The 12,776-nt window shown below is 46.1% G+C and overlaps 1 protein-coding gene across 1 annotated transcript in view; it reads left to right on the top strand.

Moving 5' to 3' along the window:
• The window catches only part of LOC126355655 (putative neural-cadherin 2), a 615,318-nt gene that overhangs the window by 117,278 nt on the left and 485,264 nt on the right, over positions 1–12,776 (top strand). Inside the window, exon 2 of the mRNA XM_050006019.1 lies at positions 8,107–8,178. Within this exon, the coding sequence (XP_049861976.1) occupies positions 8,136–8,178 (43 nt within the window). The 5' untranslated portion in view covers positions 8,107–8,135. The remainder of the gene's footprint in view (positions 1–8,106; positions 8,179–12,776) is intronic.

Here is a 12,776-nt window from a genome sequence, read left to right as displayed (position 1 = left end):
ATATTACTTTCTTAGCCAGCCCACGTAAGTTACTGAAATCGATTTTAACTTCACAGTTCTCGTGATGGTCGAGTGCTGCCAATTTCATACTCTATTTCAGAAGCGTGTGTCGTTCGAGTTCCTTAATTTTATGAACGTAGCAGTTGGTACGAGGTCTTGAATCAGAAATGCGCATGTATCACGTGTTCAAGAACTTCTTACTCACTTTTGCTCAATAGCTACCTGAAAAAATAATATACAACCGTGCTTATGTGTTTAATTTTCTCTCTCCGTTGTATTATGTAGAATCGTTAATTTTTCAAACCCCACTACTGACAGAAGAGGGACTGTATAGTATGACCCCTGCTGCCTGTCTCATTGTACAACAGATATATCTGAGATGGTATCACAAAATCTTATCGTCGTTGTGATGCACGAGACTTAGGGTACTCACATTGAAGAGTTGCTATGAGCTTCAGTTTCTGTGATAACCATTAATATTTGGAACAATCGGCATATGAACCACGCGTCAAGAAGTGTGAGCAGCCAACTCATACCGACTTGCGACGCAGCTATATGGCAGAGATCATCTTGATTAAGATAGGAAATACAGATTGGCGTAGAGAATATATAGGGTCAGTTCACTAAAAAATCTGCATATTTTATATATATAGATTAATTCATGGTATTAACTGTGTCCTATCCTCAAACATAATGTAGCTCAAACAGAATGTTCTCCTCAGTGCCAGCTAGTAAGGATTCCAAAAATATCTATCGTACAGATTCCGCTTTCCCCGTCTCACATTACATACTGAAAACCATGAATCCAGACAGCCTCGAGCATGCAGTAGTTTTTCGTATCTGCATAGCATTTGTCTCCGTAGCAATCGGAGGTTTGTTAACAAAACAAAAATTCAAGACGCAACTGGATTGAGGATGTTTTGGCAAGGAGGACGCAGTATGTTATCTAGGATGGAAAGTTACCGGCAGGATTAAAGTAACTTGGGGCGTGCCACGGCGATGTGTACTAGAACCCTGGCTGGTCGTATTCTGTATTGTTGAGAGCACGGACAGTGTGTAATACAACAGTCTTCTTTTCTGGGCCAGTTTCAACTAAAAAAAATCGGGATTTGTTGTGGGACATCGTGGAATATTCTGTCTTCAGCTCCTATAGTCTCATGAAATTTCGATAGATGGGAGTGCTATAGGCAGCATTGAAAGTGGTGTCTGTAACGGAGGTGCGTTCCAAGCAGAGCCGTCATTTTCTTTCGGCAGATATTCATAGGCGTTTGCAAAATGTCTACAGAGCAATAACGGTAAACAAAAGCACGGCGAGTCGTTGGGCGACGCATCTGTCATCAACGCGGTCGTTCAAATCCATCCGATCTACCGCGTTTCGGAAAACACAGCCCTGATTTGCGCAGTGTTGGAACCTGCGGACACACGCATTCGGGGTGATCGACGGGACACAATCAAACACCTCGCTGCTCAGCTGGACGTCTCTGTTGGTAGTGCTGGCACTCTCGTGTGCCAGTTGAGGTACTGAAAGGCGTGTACCAGCTGGGTTCCTCACCATCTAACAGAAAACCATAAAGAGCAACGAAGCACCATCTGTGTGGATTTGCCTCAGCGGGAAGCAGTTCGTGTATCATGGGGAGGTTATTGATGCAGCAAGACAATGGATCCTACGTCGACCAGTAGAGTAGAACCATTCGCGTACAGTGGCTCTCACAGGAAGGTGGCGTAAGGCCGATGGATGTAACGTAGAACAATGAAAAATAAAATCTTTTAGCCAAAAGAGTGGAAGATAATATGGTGTACTGGAATTCTGAACAAAACCAACCTTCCTTCAGAAAAAAGTGTGTTACATTACTTACTGGACCCCCTTCTCACAAAACAGAAATATCAAGCTCCCTTGTAGATGATGCTGTTATCTGCAATTAAACGGCAAATTTTTTAAACTGAAGGCTAGTCATCTTAAAGTCTCTGACGGCGTTGTAGAGCTTGTGTGCTGAAGCTGCTTCTACTGCAACAAGTGAAGCTTCACTAATACTTGATCTGGTCACTGTACGCAAAGGATGACACCGACTTACCAAAGCCTCTTTATCCTACCGCGCCAGGGAAGCTACAGGACATGTCAAGGATCTTGTAATGGAAGTCAGAATAGATTTTATGAAATTTTTATTTACTCTGAACAAGATGAGGGGAGGCTTGGAGGCCTTTAAGAGAATTTTTAATTTGTGACGTTAAATATAACTGGGGTGCATCACAATTAATCTGATTTTACCAGGATCTTATATGCTCAAAAAGGAAATTAACAAACAGTGAAATAAAGTCAATTCAACTTCGAAGTAGGTCAAAAATCGGTTGAAATTAACACTGGTAGGGAACCTATTGAATAAAGACTGTGTGGAAGATATAGCACCATGATGTTCATACCTGTGTAGTTCTCTCTCCCCCCACCCCCCACCTACCCCCCTTACACGCCCTCCCCCTCCCCCACACCCGGTCTTCTAAGTGGTTTGATGCAGCCCACTAAGTGTTCCTCCCTGTGCCAACTTTTTCATCTCAGATTAGTAATTGCTGTATATGACATCAATTATTTGCTAGACATATTCCAATCTCTGTATTCCTATGCAGGTTTCACCCTCTAGAGCACCCTGTATAGCGTGTCGTAACAGATCCCGTATCCTGTCCCTTCTTTCCATATGTTACTCTCTTCGCCGATTCTGCGCATAACCTTCTCATTCCTTGCATACCCTTCACCAATTTTTCAACATTCGTCTGTAGCACCACATATTAAATGCTTAAATTCTCCTCTGCTTCGGTTTTTCCACAGTCCATGTTTTATTACAATACAACAGTGTGCTCTAAATGTACATTATCAAATTTCTTTCTCAAATTAAGACGTATATGTGAGAGTAGTAGACTTCTCCTGGCCATGAATGCCCTTTTTGCAGTGTTGGTCTTTTGATAAGCTGAGCAGACGATTTTAGGTAGAACTTGAAATTACACCTTTTCTCCGTGATCCGGTTTTGTTCACATAGTGTATGTCGCACGAAGCTACAGTCGTGTTATTTGTGAAAACCCCATAGAAACTCGTCTAGTACCTTTGGAGATTTGCGTGTTCAAACACACAGACACTCCGGTTTTACATATATGAAACAGAAGTATGCGAAAACACAGATTTATAAACAAATTAATATCACGTAGCCTTTAGATATCGATCCCGACAACGATATTGTGGATTAATTACTTTTGGATACATTGTGGGAGTATACAGTGATGAATGTTATTAGAAATATTTACTATCAAAAACAGTCTTGATCACAAATTATTTATTCCGGTGACCGGTTTCGACCACAACTGTGGTCATTTTCAGATGAAGGAGTAAGAACCTCCTTCTGGTGGTAAATCACTTCTCAAGCAGGTTCTTACTCATTGGTCTGAAGATGATCACAGTTGTGGTCGAAACCGGTCACCGGAATAAATAATTTGTGACCAAGACTGTTTTTGATACTAGATATTGTAGATGTTCAGGTAGATTTTCTGAGGAGTTTCGCTGAACAGTTGTATGTTGTGGCAAGTTGGTTGTCACGCAGTGCTTACACTGCCCGGAAATCCGAACAAAGATGTAAACACAACGAATATTAATCATTTCTTTTTGTAACATTAGTGAATTATTGTAGGCTGTGACCCGTTGAGTTCAGACTGAGAACGTACAGGCAGGAGCAGTGTATGCAATTTCCATACAGACGGAATCCTCACCCTCTGCAAGCCCCTGGAGCCAAGCTCGGGATCAGCCACGTTCTAGCAGCCCTTATCTGTGTCCAGTTGGGTGTAAAGCTCTGCACGTTCCTTTTCTCGTCTGCCGTCTGCGGGTCCTCATCTCGCTTCTTCAAAGGGCAGCATTATATTTTTTATCTTCTCCTTGAACTTCTTTACTCCTTGAAAAGAGAGAATACGGACGACGGCGCTGTTATTGCGCCTGCGGCTGCCGCGCGGCTGAGATTGGCCTTTTGTGTCAGTTAGCAGCCCGCGATGAAGGCCGAGGCTCCGCCCTCTCTCGTCTCACCCTTTACTCTTTCTCATATCTCTGTGGCGAGCAGCTCCGACAGCATCTAATTAAGTGTAATAAACGAATACCACAGAATTTCGCTGAAAAAAAAAATATCGACGCACCACGATTGAATTATCCGAATGGGACGCGAATCTCTAGATGTGATGTACATGTACACGAAAGCAATGATTACAATGTCAGAAAAAGTGCATTATTCATTCAAATGAAAGAGCTTCACAAATTGAGCAAGTCAATAACGTGTTGGTCTATCTCTCGCCTTTATGCAAGCAGTTATGATTTGGCATTGATATTGTTGGATGTGCTCCTGAGGGATATCGTGCCACATACTGTCCCATTGGCGTGTTAGGCCGTCAGTATCCATCCATAGCGGCCCCGTGATATTCTACACCACGTTCTGTTGTCATTCATTGCAAACCATCCTTGGCTTACATTTCAGCAAGATAATGCCCGTCCACACACGGCAAGAGTAAAGTTTCCTCTTGTTGCTTTTGGGCTCGCATTATCTTGCCAAACTCTACCTTGGCCTGCAAAGTAGCCGGATCTCTACCCAAATGAAAACGTTTAGAGCATTATGGGCAGGGCCCTCCAACTATTTCGGGATTTTGATGACTTAATGCTTCCTCAGGAGGACATCCAAAAACTCTACGAGTCAGTGGCAAAGCTAATAATTCTTACATAAGGAAGAGATGGGCCAACGGTTTCCTGGCTTTGCTGAATTATTGAAGCTCTTCCTCTTGAATTTTTCTGAAATTGTTGTCATTTCCTTGTCTGTACATACACATCACGTCTACTGATTTCCGTAGCATTGAGATAATTCCATCGAGGTGCGTCGTCCTTTTCGCTTTTATTCTTATTATTACACTCCTGGAAATGGAAAAAAGAACACATTGACATAGGTGTGTCAGACCCACCATACTTGCTCCGGACACTGCTAGAGGGCTGTACAAGCAATGATCACACGCACGGCACAGCGCACACACCAGGAACCGCGGTGTTGGCCGTCGAATGGCGCTAGCTGCGCAGCATTTGTGCGCCGCCGCCGTCAGTGTCAGCCAGTTTGCCGTGGCATACGGAGCTCCATCGCAGTCTTTAACACTGGTAGCATGCCGCGACAGCGTGGACGTGAACCGTATGTGCAGTTGACGGACTTTGAGAGAGGGCGTATAGTGGGCATGCGGGAGGCCGGGTCGACGTACCGCCGAATTGCTCAACACGTGGGGCGTGAGGTCTCCGCCAGTGGTCGGCGGAAGGTGCACGTGCCCGTCGACCTGGGACCGGACCGCAGCGACGCACGGATGCACGCCAAGACCGTAGGATCCTACGCAGTGCCGTAGGGGACCGCACCGCCACTTCCCAGCATATTAGGGACACTGTTGCTCCAGGGTTATCGACGAGGACCATTCGCAACCCTCTCCATGAAGCTGGGCTACGGTCCCGCACTCCGTTAGGCCGTCTTCCGCTCACGCCCCAACATCGTGCAGCCCGCCTCCAGTGGTGTCACGACAGGCGTGATTGGAGGGACGAATGGAGACGTGTCGTCTTCAGCGATGAGTGTCGCTTCTGCCTTGGTGCCAATGATGGTCGTATGCGTGTTTGGCGCCGTGCAGGTGAGCGCCACAATCAGGACTGCATACGACCGAGGCACACAGGGCCAACACCCGGCATCATGGTGTGTGGAGCGATCTCATACACTGGCCATACACCTCTGGTGATCGTCGAGGGGACACTGAATAGTGCACGGTACATCCAAACCGTCATCGAACCCATCGTTCTTCCATTCCTAGACCGACGTGGGAACTTGCTGTTCCAACAGGACAATGCACGTCCGCATGTATCCCGTGCCACCCAACGTGCTCTAGAAGGTGTAAGTCAACTACCCTGACCAGCAAGATCTCCGGATCTGTCCCCCATTGAGCATGTTTGGGACTGTATGAAGCGTTGTCTCACGCGGTCTGCACGTCCATCACGAACGCTGGTCCAACTGAGGCGCCAGGTGGAAGTGGCATGGCAAGCCGTTCCACAGGACTACATCCAGCATCTCTACGATCGTCTCCATGGGAGAACAGCAGCCTGCATTGCTGCGAAAGGTGGATATACACTGTACTAGTGCCGACATTGTGCATGCTGTGTTGCCTGTGTCTATGTGCCTGTGGTTCTGTCAGTGTGATCATGTGATGTATCTGACCCCAGGAATGTGTCAATAAAGTTTCCCCTTCCTGGGACAATGAATTCACGGTGTTCTTATTTCAATTTCCAGGAGTGTATTATTATTATTATTTTTGTCCTTGAGAGCGCACATTACTTTTAAGCGTTCTTTTCTCACGGCCACTTAATATCCTACTAAATCTGTCAAGAGCGCTAAGGGATTTCAAACATTTGACAATAGACTGATTTTGTTTCAAAGTATGTTCTGAAACTAAAAATAACACGTATATAATACACCATAGGAATTTGGCTTTTAATGCCAAGCGCGTTAGTTATTTTGGAGGGGTATTGCCAGCTCCATTCACGCCAAAAAGTAAAAATAAGATATATTGTCCACATCCTGTTCTACTATACATTAAGACGGTTTAAACAAACGGATATAACCCAGATCTTAATTGGATGCCGGTTCAAGTGCAGGAAAACTTGACTTCGTCTAGGTTCCGATGTTTCAGACTCTCCAAACAACATTTCTAATACCACTCGCATTATAATAGCAAATAACTACATTGTTATGAAGTCTACCAATAAAACAATCTCGAATTAGCTAAATCCACGTTCACATCGCAATTTACCATCTCTCTATAAAGGTTTATAGAAAATATTTGAGCTGGCTGTAGAATGCCGGGGTGCCCACGCACTACTTTCTTGAAAGCCATTTTTCTTTCTCATGCAACTGAACAATCTGAAATTTCCCCTTGGCAGGATGAAAATCTCCATTCAGTGGTTTTACGACGTTTCTACATGCTTACTGAAAATAGAGCTTTCCACAGTTTATTTTATGCTAAATGCAAACAAAGAAACGCATTTGCGGGGTAACCGAAATCAGAAAATACCACTGTACCTTCAGCTGAGTGCGTCGTCGTAAATAAGATTCCGTAGAAAATTTATATCCCAGGGAATGGCCCAGAAATAACCAACAGTGACCACTGATATCACTTATTACCAACAGCTTTAAAATATTTAGAGGAGGCAAAAATAAACACCCTTATGTGACAGGAATGTCACAGGTGCACCGTTTCCACGCTAGTGATCCATAAAGCTTTTGAAGCAAGTGATGTTCAGAGACAGTGTTCAGACTGCCGCGCTATGAATATTCTTGAAGAGATGTTTCTGAATGAATTACTTGTTGGGGAGAGGGGGGGGGGGGAGATGAACTGTTAGGTGCAAGAGACGCCGATAAATACTCCATAAGATTGGTTGTCTGCTTAGCTAAAGCTGCAGCCATTATTCGTTAAACACCTGGTTGTTTTGAGCCTGAAAGTAATCTGAAGGCTCTCCAGTTAGGGTCCAGAACCTCCTATTTATTGTCCAACCCTAAACTCAGTGTTTCGGCGATGGTTCTGGCGTTCCGCCTTTCCTGCACTTGACTGGAGCGCCGGCACCCATTACAATATTTGAAGTCATCCAAGTCACCTTAAACATTTGGGGGTCAGGAGTATTGTCCAATACATTCGACTACTCATGAGTATACAGTACTGCGTATCAAAATATGTAGAGATACGAGATAGTGTTCAAATATCACCGTAATTAGCATCTCTGTTTTCCAAGGAAAGCTGCAAAATATCGCAATTTGTGTCGTTCCTGTGATGATAAATATTGTTTAACACCGTCTGGTACATGTGGACAACGCACAAAAATGTCATTTGGATAAGCCTCTTCAATCACAATACGTTATTAAGAACGTTCATTTTGATCTTTCATACATCAGTACTGTGTTTAATAAAAAGTCTGAAATGATGTTTATTTTTGTGACTGGCGTGTCGTTTCAGTGACACAAAAACTTCAACTTACAGTAATCTGTATATCCTGCACTGAGCAAAGCGTCGATTTAACTGTTGCAGGAGCTGTCTGTTCCCATGACGTACGAAACATGGACCTGAAGCTGGCTTGGATGCTCATAGTCTTCTTGTTGGGTAAGTACCCAAAACTTGATAGCTGTTAGATTGTAATGAAAGTGATTGAACCAGTCAGACTGCAACAGCCTGATGAGACGGCATCATTAGCGCTATCTACTAGTCACAATGTGCTTGTTGTGTAATCACTGCATAAGTGGACATAAAGTAAACCTGGCCTACATAGAGAACTCGACCACGCTGAAATATCTCAACACGTCTGTGAACCGAAATGAAACAAAGATAACGTAAGATTTTATGCACAAGACAGAAAGGGGGGGGGGGGGGAGGTAATATCGAAAATACGTAACGACAAGTAGTTGGCAGTTGATCAAAGTCTGCAGCCTGCAAGACAGCACAACACGCATTTCATAGAGCTACAGATTTGGTAATCCCGTGCATACGAAGCAAAATAACGTGTCGAACAGAAAGACGGGGACAGTCTTGCTTCAGCCCTTTAGCCATTGCCCTCACCCGAACTCTGAGCCTGTGCTACGCTTTAGACAGGTAACCCAAGTCATATACACTCCTAGAAATTGAAATATGAACACCGTGAATTCATTGTCCCAGGAAGGGGAAACTTTATTGACACATTCCTGGGGTCAGATACATCACATGATCACACTGACAGAACCACAGGCACATAGACACAGGCAACAGAGCATGCACAATGTCGGCACTAGTACAGTGTATATCCACCTTTCGCAGCAATGCAGGCTGCTATTCTCCCATGGAGACGATCGCAGAGATGCTGGATGTAGTCCTGTGGAACGGCTTGCCATGCCATTTCCACCTGGCGCCTCAGTTGGACCAGCGTTCGTGCTGCCCGTGCAGACCGCGTGAGACGACGCTTCATCCAGTCCCAAACATGCTCAATGGGGGACAGATCCGGAGATCTTGCCGGCGAGGGTAGTTGACTTACACCTTCTAGAGCACGTTGGGTGGCACGGGGTACATGCGGACGTGCATTGTCCTGTTGGAACAGCAAGTTCCCTTGCCGGTCTAGGAATGGTAGAACGATGGGTTCGATGACGGTTTGGATGTACCGTGCACTATTCAGTGTCCCCTCGACGATCACCAGAGGTGTACGGCCAGTGTAGGAGATCGCTCCCCACACCATGATGCCGGGTATTGGCCCTGTGTGCCTCCGTCGTATGCAGTCCTGATTGTGGCGCTCACCTGCACGGCGCCAAACACGCATACGACCATCATTGGCACCAAGGCAGAAGCGACTCTCATCGCTGAAGACGACACGTCTCCATTCGTCCCTCCATTCACGCCTGTCGCGACACCACTGGAGGCGGGCTGCACGATGTTGGGGCGTGAGCGGAAGACGGCCTAACGGTGTGCGGGACCGTAGCCCAGATTGATGGAGACGGTTGCGAATGGTCCTCGCCGATACCCCAGGAGCAACAGTGTCCCTAATTTGCTGGGAAGTGGCGGTGCGGTCCCCTACGGCACTGCGTAGGATCCTACGGTCTTGGCGTGCATCCGTGCGTCACTGCGGTCCGGTCCCAGGTCGACGGGCACGTGCACCTTCCGCCGACCACTGGCGACAACATCGATGTACTGTGGAGACCTCACGCCCCACGTGTTGAGCAATTCGGCGGTACGTCGACCCGGCCTCCCGCATGCCCACTATACGCCCTCGCTCAAAGTCCGTCAGTTGCACATACGGTTCACGTCCACGCTGTCGCGGCATGCTACCAGTGTTAAAGACTGCGATGGAGCTCCGTATGCCACGGCAAACTGGCTGACACTGACGGCGGCGGTGCACAAATGCTGCGCAGCTAGCGCCATTCGACGGCCAACACCGCGGTTCCTGGTGTGTCCGCTGTGCCGTGCGTGTGATCATTGCTTGTACAGCCCTCTCGCAGTGTCCGGAGCAAGTATGGTGGGTCTGACACACCGGTGTCAATGTGTTCTTTTTTCCATTTCCATGAGTGTAGATTTAAAACGTGTTTAATTATACTAGACTGCAACAAAAACTGGAAATGCAAAAACACTGTAGCGCATCCGTTAATATCATCAGATCTGAAGCTTTCTAAGCCAAGTGCAGCAAACGGCATCAAAACTAAATACCCGCTTTTCAAAATTTATTTTCTTTTCACCATTATGACGAATACATCAGCGGTATCTTTCCAGGTTATTTTTGTTAAGCGTAACAGGTCTCTCTTTCTGTCTGTGATTTTGCTTCATTTACAGATATTTAATTTTAGTATCAACATCACAGACATATATTAATTAAAATATCTCTTGATTATATGTACTTTCCTCATCTGCAGCTTCCCTGTATTTTGTAGCTTTTTTTCCTAATTTGTTGATTGCACTGGGTTTAACCATATGAGGATGCAGTTTCGGATGATGAAATGAACAGAAACTACAAATTTAGCTTAGCACAATACTGATTTATGGCGCCCATTTATTTTCAGGACAGCGATTCTGATTACTAATCAATCTTGTATTTGAGAAACTACGACTATATCATTTTCCTTTCGTTGGATACTGAATGCCTTCCTCAAACAGAATTCATGTACCTGAAAGGTCTTCAGTGTCAATAATTGTCTCTTACACTTTTATTTCGTTTAATTTAATTGTGATATCCTACATTGAAATGATGCGATGTCAAACAAAAAAGAGAATCTTGTGAAGTATGTGTGCTAACAAGACGGGCATTACGTAACTAAATTTTGTAATTTTAGAGTCCTCCTTAGAGCCTGCTAATTTGTTAAGAATGGCACTGAAAACTCTTTTCCTAAAAGAGCTTATTAGTAGTATTGTACGCGCCTCGGTGGTCCCGGTCGATTACGGTGGACTAGAGGCCGAGCGGTGACCTCTCCAGTCGTGAGGATGCTAGGAAATGCCAGTGGACGCGTCAGAAACGCCAAAGAAACATTATTAATTCATGATACCTTTAATCCTGCTGAGTACAATGTGGCCCGCGTTACACAGGCTGGCTGACCTTGGTGATATCAATGACCTTCCCTGAGCCCTCCTTGACTCGAAGCTCCGGGCCACACCAGTCTTGATTTCGCAGCGCCGCGTGCTGTGACGTAGCGGTGGAATGCCATTACTTCGGTCGCGCGTGGCTGGCGGCACCCGGCTGGAAGGCTTGCTCGGCAGCGGACAGCACTCCGCTGCGCGTAGGAGGCTCCGGGTTGGAGTCCCGGTGCTGTCGGCACGAGAGGCGTTCTCGTAGTGCGGAGTGTACTATGTCCCAACCCGTCTTCTTCCCTGCTCCTCCTGGTGGCTCGTTCGTGGTGAACGGGCGGAACTGGCTGCAATCCCCCAGCGTCGTCGGCTCACCCGGTTGTGAGACGGCGGATGCACAGGGCCTAGGTCCCCCACGATCTCGACGACGGCTCACTGATGTGGTCAGCATTGGCGGCGAGCGAGTCTGCCGCGATGTCTGCTAATCCTGGGTTGATGATTGACAGTGGCAGCAGAGAGGACCAGAGCTGGTACTGTCCCCTCACGTCCGCTGCTGGATGGGCCGCCCTTACTGCAACATCTCCTTAATAAATATTAACATGTCGATCACCGAGCTGAGCGCTACATCTAACTGCAAGTCTAACTGCGAGTGCCTTGTCGCTATCAAAGCTGGCGTATTTAAAAAAAGCACGAGCGACGCCCTGACGTCATGCTCGTTTGTTATGAACACATTCGTTCCACTTATACTGCTGATTTATCAGTCGTACTCGCCCCTTACGAGTTCTTGTGACAGAGTTACGTGTTGTTACAGCAGACTTACGCGAAGTTGTGAAATGCAGTACAGCTGACGCTATACCTCTGTCTTACACTCTACGAAAGTCTCCGTATAAAACAAACCCCCGTGCTAAGCAATTCTCTCTCGCCTGTTGTGTGTAATCAGGCCACTGCCCCTGCGTGACCACACATTCCGATACATGTGCAATCCTCTTACCTAACCTACTGCCTCTGGCTCCCGGAATAGGCAACCAAACTTTGACAATATTCCACGTTTCCAACTCTACTATTCCGCGACACTACAGTATCAAAGGTTTCGTTGTTATTGATCAGTGAGTTTGTAGCCACATCATCATCTTCCACTTTCTCATTTCCTTCCTCTTTCACGCTCTAACTCATTACGCCCTCAGTCTCTTACAACATTCTTGTAAGTTCTATTTAGTTTCTGTTCCATAGCTTCAATCTCATGTTGCATGTCCCTCCTCGTGCTGTAAGAGCATTGCCTGGAAATGAAAGTTTCTTGATATCAACCTTGAAAACAAATGCTGTTTGCCTGAGCATGTAAGAACAAATTTCATTTTTTACTTTTCGTTCTGGTAAATCTTCAACTCTATCACTAGTCTTGCAGCAAGAATGAGTTACAGCTGTTAATCTCCGTACACAACTCCTCCTATGTTCGAAATGTGGATTTGCTGTTCACTCATGACTGCACGGATCATGTGGATATGTATTTCACTCACGAGTGGACACACGTGATGGCAGCCGCAGGCTCATACTGGCAGCACAGCAAGAAATGTGATGCAAAACACAGGCAGCACAAACTCTTGTGGAGGGAGCGCGCGTGGGGCTCATGTCCCACCTGCTGTAGGCGTTCTGGCACCGCTCATTATGCCGGCATCACCTCCTAACTTACT

The sequence above is a fragment of the Schistocerca gregaria genome, chromosome 3 (assembly GCF_023897955.1).
Source record: "Schistocerca gregaria isolate iqSchGreg1 chromosome 3, iqSchGreg1.2, whole genome shotgun sequence".
In the NCBI taxonomy this organism is placed as follows: domain Eukaryota; kingdom Metazoa; phylum Arthropoda; class Insecta; order Orthoptera; family Acrididae; genus Schistocerca; species Schistocerca gregaria.
Note: the sequence above shows the minus strand (reverse complement) of the source record. Positions and strands in the feature narration are given on the sequence as shown.